Below are 11,060 nucleotides of genomic sequence, written 5' to 3'. Positions count from 1 at the left end.
ATATATATATATATATATGACTATTGCTGCTGTTTTACTTTGTGGTTGCCTGTATTATTTGTATAAGTGGTCCGTTTAAGCATTTAAGTTTTTAGATTAGGCTATTATTAAGATATAAACTCAGTGACCTCTGCTACAGTGGTATGTGGATTTAGACAGTTTGCACACACAGGCTGCCAGTTAAATACTGGGCATGGCTATTCTGGCTCATGACCTAAATCATAATCTTAAACTTGCATGTAGTGCATGTTCCTTCTCTATTATTATTAGACTGCATTGTATTGCTCTGAATATATATTTAAATATATGCCATTTTTGAACTGGCTGTATTTGTAAATTAGACTGAGCTATTCATACCTTGACTCACCATAAGTAAAGTAGAGGTTAAGTTAAAAGTGTATATCATCAACAATCACATCATATCATTGTTTTATAACTAATTCCTCATCATTGATATGTAAATAGCATTTAAAGGTTCTACCTTGTAGAGGTGGAGTTAATATGAACTTTATATAGTGTTTGGTGTAATCTAATTATTTTAAAGGATGAACATGTGTTCCTATGTGACATCTTAAATTAACAAGCAACTTTATATAAATCTAAAGGGTGCAGGGAAAACAGTAACTACAAACAAAACATGTTCTTCAGCTTTATTGTCCATTTAAACTAATTAGCAGGTGTCTAATTTGTAATTAAATATATTTAAACTTGTGAGTTGCTGCTACTCTGCTAAGCTAAGCTAGTTACCTTTTAGCAGAATTTGCTTTTCTGGTGGTCTGGGTCTTCCTCCCCATTATGGTTAGATTTAGCTACTGCTTTATTTATGTGGCATAACAAACTCAGTTTCTAAGATGCTAAACTATTGATTTTTCATTCAGGAAACAGTAGAAAGTGGGTAAATTACCATCATGACTAGCAGGTGAGATAGCCTCAAGTAAAGTCACTGCAGTATGTTACTGTTTTCCTACATCTTGGACATTTGTTCACCCCAAAATTAACTGAATTAACTAAATTTTGACCAAAATATAAAGCATTTTGGCTTTGCAGGGCAGTAACGATAGCTGTCAAATCAACGTAGTTAGTATAATAAATACTCGAGTAGATTTCCGTTTTTAAATCCGTCCACATGCTGTTTTGTCATTACCACTCACATTTGTTCCCCTTATGGTAAAGGTATGCTGTATCTCCCTCGACTCAAGTTACCACATGCCAGCAACAGTGAAAGCCTTGTACTGCAAATATATCAGCTATGTAAATATGGAATTGGCTCTGGCCCGAGATCTGGCATGTATAAATATGTCTGAGTGAGTTTTTTTTCCCACAACCCTAAAGGAATGAAGGAATGTCTGTGTTGAAAACTGCAGTGGGATCAGGAAGTGTCTGATATGTGTTGCATATCAGAGGCTATTGCAGTCATTTGCAGTGGTTTGATATTTCCTGAAAATGAACATGGGTTACCTCAAGGTTGTTTTCTTTTTATGAAGAGGAACATCCTGTTTACGTGTTGTTTAATTTATACTCTACTCCCTTACTTTCCTCTTGTAAACATATGTTTCCTTTACAGCCTCATTAAGAGTATTTATCCTCAGCCGGTGTTGTTCGTCGCTGCAGTTTAATTGAACCATGGACTCAGTGTGATGTCAAACTGGCATCCTGCCATTGACATTTTATTATTATAACAGTAGAATGCTACTCATAATCGGTTGTCCTTGAGAAAGAAAAAAAAAACATACTGACATTTTTCATTCTCTCTATCTCCTTTTCTTAGAGAGGGACCACTCACCATTTCCTCCACACACCAAAGATGACAGCTCCATCAAACCTAACCCATGCAGCACCACAGCAACAACGCTTTTTGGTGTTGTTCGACTTTGATGAGACCATCATCAATGAGAGCAGTGATGACGCTGTGGTACGTGCTCTGCCAGGCCAGCAGCTTCCTGACTGGCTGAAAAACAGCTACAGGGAGGGGCACTACAACGAGCACATGCAGAAGGTCTTGGTTTATATGGCGGAGCAGGGTGTGTCTAAGGATTCCATCCAGTCAGCGGTGGAGAAGATCCCACCCACACCTGGCCTCCTGAACCTCTTCCAGTATCTGCAGAACCACCAGCAGGACTTTGAGCTGGCGGTGGCCTCCGACGCCAACATGTATTTCATCGAGACGTGGTTGGAGCGCGCCGGGGTGCGTCACCTTTTCCGGAAGATTTTCACAAACCCGGCCAGTTTTGATGCGACTGGCCGTCTTGTGCTGCTCCCTTTCCACTCCCACTCGTGCTCCTGTTGTCCTGACAACATGTGCAAGCAGGTGATCCTTCGGGAGTATTTGGCAGGCCGGCAAAAGGAGCGCGGTGGTGCTCCCTTCCAGAGGGTATTCTATATAGGAGATGGGGCCAATGATATCTGTCCCTCTTTGGCTCTGGGGCCCCGGGACACAGCCTTCCCCAGGAGGGACTTCCCCATGCACAGGCTGTTGCTGGCCCAGGAGGCAAAGTTCAAAGCAAACATAGTTCCTTGGGTCAGTGGTGAGGACATAGTGGACTGCCTGAAGAAAATAATGGAGGAGAGATGAGATCAGCGTGTTTGTATTACACTGTGTGTGTGTGTGTGTGAGAGAGAGAGAGAGAGAAAGAGGGGGGCAAATATAGCAAAAGTATACCAACCCCAGTCCTAGTGAGCAGAATATGCATGATTTTACCCCAGCCACACTTGGTTCAACCTGTTAAGATGTAGCTGAATAGTGTCTATTTGAATCACCTGTTTTAAAAGAATAAGTTTTGGAAATACTTTCTTGTGGAGAGTTAGATATGGAAAATTGAATTCACTGTGATGTTTGTACAGTAAATATGTGGCTGGAGCCAGCAGCAAATTATCTTAGCTTAGCATACAGAATGGAAAATTTTTTTGGGATTACACAATTGAGATATGTTAATTAGGGAGTTTCAGAGACAGTGAAAGGTGAATTTTTTGACCTTTGGACATCGTCAGGCTAGCTGTTCCTTTTGTTATCAGTCTAAATGCTAAGCTAACATAACCAGCAGTATATTTACCACAACAGATGAGAGAGTGGAATCTTTTCATCTAACTCGTGGCAAGAGAGCAAATTTCCCAAAATGTCAAACTATTCTTTTAATACTAGCCTGGTATAAAAGCCAATTTTTATTCATAGATTTAAAGTGTGTATGCAGTATCAGAAATTGACTCTCATTGGAATGCAAATAAACAAGCTCACTGGTCAAGATTATCATGATCAATAATGAAGATATGCAGCATTGATGATGTACTAAGTTCTGTTTTTTTGAGTGTGATCAAGATGCTTAAGATCTCAACCAAAGTTGTGTCTAGTGATCTCCGGCGTGCACTACATCCAATCAGCACTCAGCTCATTTAACACACCATACCCCTCAATGTGAATGCAATTTACTTTACATTTGAATATCTCACTCTATGTGACATTATTGAGCAATCTTAGCTGTGAAATGTTTTTGTCCCAGCTACTGTTAGACTGTAGAGATTTTAGTGACCAAGAAAAACAGCTTAAAAAGTAATCCATTTATGGGGGTCTCTGTGCTGACAGGCTTCTTTTTAGAACACTTAACGCTGCATTCAAGGCCCTCGACGATGGACACATAAGTAGGATCAGGTCTTATAGCACTACTTGAGACAAAAGACCACACATGTCGTGTCAGGCAGGGACAAGTACGGCATAGAACGAGGATAAGGTGACAGTATCTGTGCTCTCTCCACCACTCATTACTGATACCTAATCTAGGGCTTGATTATACAATGGTAACCAACACCAGCATGAGATCTAAAGGGATCCCTGTAGCCATTCGCCTGTACTTTGGCCCAGCATTACACCCTGTGACTCTGAAACAATGGAAATAGTGTAATGCACAGTATCAATTGAAGATTTTAAATTCTATTTCTGTAGTCATTAGCTAGCACTGTACTTCCAATGAATATTAGTATGTAGGTCGGGGAGGATTTATATTCTTTGAAAAGTCCAATACTGTCTTTATGTTTGAATGCATTACCAGTAAACTGCAGTGTTATGAGTGAATGATTATGAGGGTTTTATCCTCTTTTATAATCCTCTGTATATTTGCATAACCTAACATAACCTCATTTTGACTCACTAAATTCACGACAGTGACTAGAAAATGTATTTTAAATGATCAATAGGAGCTTATGTATGGATTGAAATGGTTTACAGGGACATTCATATTCTGTTTAACTTCAGAAAAATGTGAAATATGTCTTCAATCTTGTAAGTGAAACTTTTTGTCTTGCCATTCAATAAGCTGTCCGATACAAATGGGGCATGTATACTGTATGTTGATCTTTGAAGCCTGTTTAAGGTTTCCATGTTAGTATGCACACTCACTGAACAAAGGTCCTGTCTAGTAACTTTAGGCCAGAGTTAGTATCAATACATGAGTGTATATTTGCATTAATTTTGTATTTCAAATATTACAAATAATTAATCCATATACTGTACATCTTTTTCAAGCCATTACAGTGAAAATAAGAAAGTTGAAAGATTTAAAGATGAAGTACTTCTAGCCTTAAAAAACAAAATTATTCTGTATAAGTGCTGGAAATGTCGTCTAACCAGTGTTTTAGTTTCTCAGGGAGTAGAGAAAAAAAGTTTTAACAAGTATAATAATATATGTTTATAAAGATCTGCTGCTCTAAGAACAAAATGAGTGATTCAAAAAGTATAGATGTTTATGAGACATAATCAATGCAGCTGGAGTTTGATCCTGAAATAGTTTGAGATCAAAACCTAATCCTTTATTTGTGATTAGGAGGCTAAAGTTCTGTGAGCTTTACTTCTTCTGATGCTAGAGGTAGGGGTATTTTGATTTGCTTTAACTGTCTGTGTATTTGTAAAACTTCCATGGAGTTTGTGCAATAATTAAACGATGAATACTTGATATGATGTAAAAAAGATTTATGGTCAAACAGAAAGAAAAACTTGACATTTTCAGGGATGTGAATTGACCCCAGATCACCAAACTAAAGTGTTTTTAATCAAACTTTAAAATGGTAATATGGCTTCACAACAACCAAATAAAAGTATGTGTTGTATGGACTCTGCTCAGCTAATGTGCTGCTTTTTTTTCTTCTTTTTTTGTGGTTTGCTGTGACTTGGGTGTGTGTTTTTAATCCAAGATCAATTTATGTGTGTAATGCATCAGTGTAACAGGAATATAAAGCCATTATCTGATTAATCTGTTTCTGTTGTGTGTTCCATGAACGATAAACTATTACAGTCTTGTTTCCTCTTAAGGATCAATTAGGCTCTCACTTCAAGATCAATTAAGTAGCATTTATGAAGCTTTCATATCATATAACATGATCTGTATCAGTTTTGAGTTCACAGAAATGCAAAATCATCAAATGTCTTCATAAATGAAATATATAAAAATATACATTCTTACATTTCCATCAAAATAATAATTATTAAAATATGCCTTTTGAAATATTCATTTTTACCTATATTAACCTGACTAACCTGACATGAGTCAATTGTCAGAATAAATAACTATTTTGATCATTGACTATTCATTCCTAATATTTAGAGAGCAGGGTTGCCGATGGCTGACATAGAATGCTGATATCAAAATAAAGAATAAAGCCTGTGGCACTTTGCTGAGTGTCATCTCCTCTCTCTCTCCCTCTTTCCTGTCAATCTTCAGTTGTCACTGTCAATTAAGGGCAGAGAGATATAGAAAAATATTTAAAACCAAAAAATTGTGTTGTGGGAAATGTAATCTTGAAAATTGATATGTCTTTTAAAAGTTGAGTTAAAAGAAGGAGGACGTCATTAAAAAGCTTCCAACAGCCAAATAAAGTCTCAGTAGAGAGCAACATTCCTAAATGAGTTAGGATCAACAATTTGACAGTTTAACTGCTTTGCATTTGTTGATGTCACTGGTTTTAATTTATTGTTTTGGAAGAGTAATTCAAGCTGGTGCTGGTGCTGGTGCTGCTTATAAGAGAATGGGGGAGTGATTTAGGGGAAGGGACAAGGAGAAGAAACCTCACATGATGCAGTGTGTCTACTTAAAGTAGCTGACATGTTGATTTAGTAGCAGAGGCAGAAGCAGACAAAGGAGGACAGAAGAGACCCGGAGTGAGAGGAGTCATCCAAAACACTTTCTCAACTTGCAAAACTTCAGACAGCTAAAGGACGAAGTGAAGACAGAAAGGCAGGATTAGAGGAGAGTGGGTGAGAGCGCAGACAGAAGAGCAGAGATCAGTTGAAACAATCAGCAGTATGGAGGAGAACAAAGATGGACAGCAGCAGTGAGATGCATAAACATGTCACCACCATGGCCAGGAGTGACCTTCACTGGAGGCGGAGAGACTACATTAAAATGGAACTCCACTAATTTTACACTTTAAAGTCTGTTCACTGGTCGTGGGGAGTACTCCTGAGTATGTGGAAAAGGTTGTATAAAGACTTTAGTGGCTCTAGAAGAAACTACACAAAGAGGACCTTTACCCTCTGTAGATAAAAACGTCTCATTCTGTAACAAAAACACATTGATTTTTATTTTCAGGTGATTATACACTACTGAAAACATATAGATCCTCCTAAATGTTGCACACTGTCCCTTAAATAAAGCAAAAATGTCATACTTTCAGCTCCTCAGGCTTAACTCATATCCACACTAAGGTCATAGCCTGTGACAAAGGGTTAAGAGGTGACTAAGCAAAAAGGTTGGGAACAACTGGTTTACAGTATGTGCCGGACTTCTGTATGCATCTCTTGACCAGAAGATGGCGCCAAGTCAACATATCTCTATCAAAACTGCTTGGGAGTGTCCTGTACACTGTACAGAAACATGATTATGTCGGTTACAATACACTTAGACCAAGTTGGGTGGGGGGTTACACTGGATTAATGATAAAACCACATGACAACAGCAGAATGAGGCTTCCTTCGGCAGTAGCGCTGATGTGAATTCATGAAACAACTCTCAGAGAATATGACAGCAAAGGCTCAAGGCTGTGGTGAGGGAGATGAGATGTGGAGATGACATGTGTTGTTTGTGCGTGCTCCATGTCACCGTGTGAGTTTGAAATGCTGCTGAAGTCAGCCAAGTCATTTGTTGATTCAGCTCTGTGGAATTTAGTGTATTTTCTGTCCCCTTTGCCTCCCATAACCATATTTCTGCATTTAACCCTTATTTTAGCTCTTCCCCTACTGCCCTTCTTCCGTTCTAGTTTGACCTTTGTCAGATGAGATCAAGACATTTCGTGTATCTATCCTTGCATCCAATCTCTCCATCGTTGATTTCTTTCCACATCTTATTCCTTCTCTCTTATCCATTCTGTCACTCTGTCCCTCTGGGTGATTTCATGTCATTGTCGTTGTCTACCATTATATTTTCTGTTGTCAGTCCTGGACCCCCTAATGATAACGTCACCAACAAAGAACTGACTGTGCAAAACACTTGTAGCCCACACTTACTTTGCTTTTGGTACTTATGTCTTGCCTTCTTTTCCCAATATGATTTAGTCATCAGTCTTTGGAAAACCTCTCTGTTGGCTCTGGACTTTTGCAACTCTCAGCTCAATCGATCCTACCGCAATTGATCCTTCAATTTAGGTCATATTGAGGCTGACATTGTTAGGGAAAGAGTACATGCTGTGTCTATTATGATTAAATAGGCAAAAGATAACTTGCTGTCCAACCCAATTTTCAATGACCTCCAGAGGTAAGTGGAAGGACAGAAAACCCAATTAACATCAATCTATGGAGAATGATGACAAATCGTATTTGAAGATCTTGAACTCGTCAATGACAGCCTCACCGCCTCCTGTTGTACCTCCCTGTCAATATCCACATAACAACTGATACAGCCCTTCCCCCCCGCCAATAACAGAAGACACTCAACTGTTAAAATGCTTTAAATTGGCAGGGCTTTCCGATGATTGCTTTTATTGATACCCTCATTGATTTTTCTCCATTCAATTACTCCTTCTGAGGTGAAAGATAACTCAGTTAAGGGACTTGAGCCTTGTAAGAGGTCGCTCTGAATTAGGATGTGGACTTCCGATGCCAAAACGCTATCAGGTTGATTAGGGTTGTAAGTGTTTCCACTGCTCTGTGTTTGATTTTTCTGCTGATAGTTTAAGAATACAATGCCAGCCAAAAGTCAAGCTAATGGCTTTGAGCAGTAGGCCTCCCAAAGAGAGAAACAGTCAGAGAAAAACAAGGGGAGATGGAAAGAAGAGGGACGCGTGGGCTGCCTCCGCTGACGTTTGTCTATGTCCTTGAGATCAACGCTGGAGATAAAACTTTAAGATTCTTTCGCTTGTAGGTCATCAGCCACAGGGAAAGACAATGTCTGAATTGTATTGGCATGTCCTTGAGGATGTTAAATACAAGAATATGAGCCTTACTGCATTGAGAGAAGCTTTTGTGTATCCATGAGTTATCTGCTGAAGCTGAAACAGTTCAGGGAAAATGGGGTGGAGGCCATGCAGTGTGCGGTATAATAAAATACTTTATCTTGTGTGGCATACAAATTAAAGGACCAGTGTGAAGGATTTAGTGGCATCAGGTGGTGAAGTTTCAGATTGCAACTAGGTGAACACTGTATTTGACGACCTGGGAATGAAAATGAGTTGTGAAGTTTGTAGGAAAATCTATGGTGGCTGCAAAACTAAAAAAAAATGCAAAAGTTCCTTTAACAACCAGTGTTTGGTTTGTCCGTTCTAAACTACAGTAGAAACATGCTGAACTCCATGGAATTATCTGTAGATAAAAACGACTCATTAGAAGGTTACAAAATCACAAAAAATCCTATATACAGGTGATTAAACACCAATGCTAACATACCTATAAATATTATATTTCATTTCAGCCAGTAGATCCTCCTAAATGTGACACACTGGATCTTTAAATTATGTTGTTCGAAATGATCAGAACCAAATGCTTTTGCCAAAAGTAGTCCATTATATTATTATTTTGGTAAAGCAGCACTATGGTATCCAGCTTACATGAAGTTAAGGGACTTACAGATACATATTTTTTTAAATTTGGCAAAAATTGAAGCTGAAGAGGCCGACATATCCTAACTTTTAACCTGCTGGCCTTGTTCCATTTCAGGTATTTATATTGCCAAAACAGAATAATCTGATCAAATTTACGTTCAACATTAACTAGCTAACATCTAGCTGTTGTTGTTTTTATGTTGAAATATTTCCAGAGCTCTCACGCTAACTTATCAATACATTGATGTAACTGCAATGACAATAATATAATTTGTGATAAGAAGCCCATGTCGTTGAGCGTTCACACCTAACTACACAACACAACCACTGTAGAGTTAAAATACAAGATGATGGAGTTGGGGCACCTCTTTGATAACAGGGCCCTCATCCTTAACACTTCACACCCCCAAGTTTGTACACAGGTTGATCAAATCATCAGGATTATTTTATTATTTAGAAATCTCCCATAAGAACTACAGATGTCATTATACGGCTGTTTTTTTTTTTTACATACTGAGTAGTACTCTCCATGACGAGTTAACTGACCTTTATGTGTAAAATTCATGGGGTTCCCCTTTAAGGCAGCTTGCTGAGGACTTGATAGCAGAAGGTAAAAAGGCTCCTGATGAAAACAAACGTCACGGATCCACGATTTGTATCCAAACCTGATGGAAGAAGATGAAACAAACTGTTGGTGTCTGCTTAGTCTCAGACTCTGTCTAAAGACAACAGTGTGGTAAATATATGTGTTGTCTGACAACTTTGCCGTTCTCATAAAGCCTTGAATCATGATCAACCGTTTGTGCAGCCAGAGAACTACGAGGAACTGGAACCTTAGCATTCTTTGCAAAAGGGTGTAGGAGTATTCATACGATTAACAACACATTTTTTTACATGCTCTGCTGCACTAAGCTAATCATAAACCATCTCTGTGCACTGGCTGGAGTGGATAAATCTGCCATCTAAAGATAAAAGTCTTCATTTGTCACTAGATAATCTTCCACATGTCCTCAATGACAAATAGACATGGAGGAAGAGATAGGTTATAACCTTATGTGGCAACAGAATAATGGAGTGCATCTGTGCAGTGCTTTTAAACAGTACTAGTAGAACTGGTATTTCCCACATGATTAAGACTCCTTTGGCATTGCAGATACAAAAGGTGAGGTATGTGGTTATGGATGCAGTGAGAAAGAAATGCAGGTGTGCCAGTCTGCCTGTATTTGAGCATGACAGTGCATTCTTTAAAAAAAAAAAGAGCATATATCCCCATATTTGAGATAAATTTCATATAGAAAGTTATGAGTTTTGCACAATTTTCATAAAAATATTTTATAACAATGTCAATATGGAAAACCTTATTTATAATGTTGACTCACTTTCTGCCTCTCTCTCTCTCTCTCTTTAAGGTGTGCCAACAGATAATGGAGTTGTCATCTTGTGCTTTTGTTTTGCTTGGTGTTCATAACAGGTACTCATCAGCGGAGGACTCGGTATTCTTTAACCACATGATTTTTAATGTACTCCTTTTGGCATTTGCAGATTACAAGTTGTGAGGTATTTGTGGTTGTGGTTGTCAGTGGAAATGAAATGCGGTGTGCGCATGTCTGTCCTGTTTATTGTGAGCATCGACAGTGCATCTCTTTAAATGAATTACAAAGAGCATCATGATTTCCATTTATTCTGAGATAATTATATTTGTCGATTACTAGAGAGGTTCGTTATGAGTTTTTGCATCTATACTTTTTCTATAATCTATTTTTATCTCATACAATGTCACTTGCCATTGGTTAATCACACCTTATTTATAAATTCGTCTGACTTTGTCACTTGTTCTGCTCTCCTCATCTCTTCTCGTTCTCTCTCGGTTTTTTTTTGGGCTTGGGGTGCGCTCTGCCTTGGTGTTTGTTTTTTCGTTTGTGGTCTTTTTCTGGTTCTGATCGTCCTGACCTCTCCCTTCTGTGTGTTCGTCTTCCTCCTGTGCGTGCTTGGTGCTCTCTCTCCTCTCTCTCCGTCTCTCTCCTCCTCTCACACACCACACACAC

General features: G+C 38.6%; 1 protein-coding gene across 1 annotated transcript; it reads left to right on the top strand.

Annotated features, from left to right (window-relative positions):
- Window positions 1–1,750: 1,750 nt before the first annotated feature.
- On the top strand, window positions 1,751–5,237 carry LOC118328392 (probable phosphatase phospho1). Its single transcript, XM_035662111.1, has one exon. It carries the CDS (start codon window positions 1,805–1,807, stop codon window positions 2,570–2,572), a length of 768 nt encoding a protein of 255 aa, XP_035518004.1. The 5' UTR covers window positions 1,751–1,804; the 3' UTR covers window positions 2,573–5,237.
- The last annotated feature ends 5,823 nt before the right edge of the window (window positions 5,238–11,060 follow it).

Source organism: Morone saxatilis, unplaced genomic scaffold, assembly GCF_004916995.1.
Source record: "Morone saxatilis isolate NCDOM2014 unplaced genomic scaffold, NCSU_SB_2.0 Contig1, whole genome shotgun sequence".
In the NCBI taxonomy this organism is placed as follows: Eukaryota; Metazoa; Chordata; class Actinopteri; family Moronidae; genus Morone; species Morone saxatilis.
The sequence above is the reverse complement of the archived record's forward strand: the minus strand, read 5'-3'. Positions and strand labels throughout refer to the sequence as shown.

Coding starts and splice junctions, on each gene's coding strand:
- LOC118328392 (XM_035662111.1), top strand. CDS start 1,805: ATGACAGCTCCATCAAACCTAACCCATGCAGCACCACAGCAACAACGC.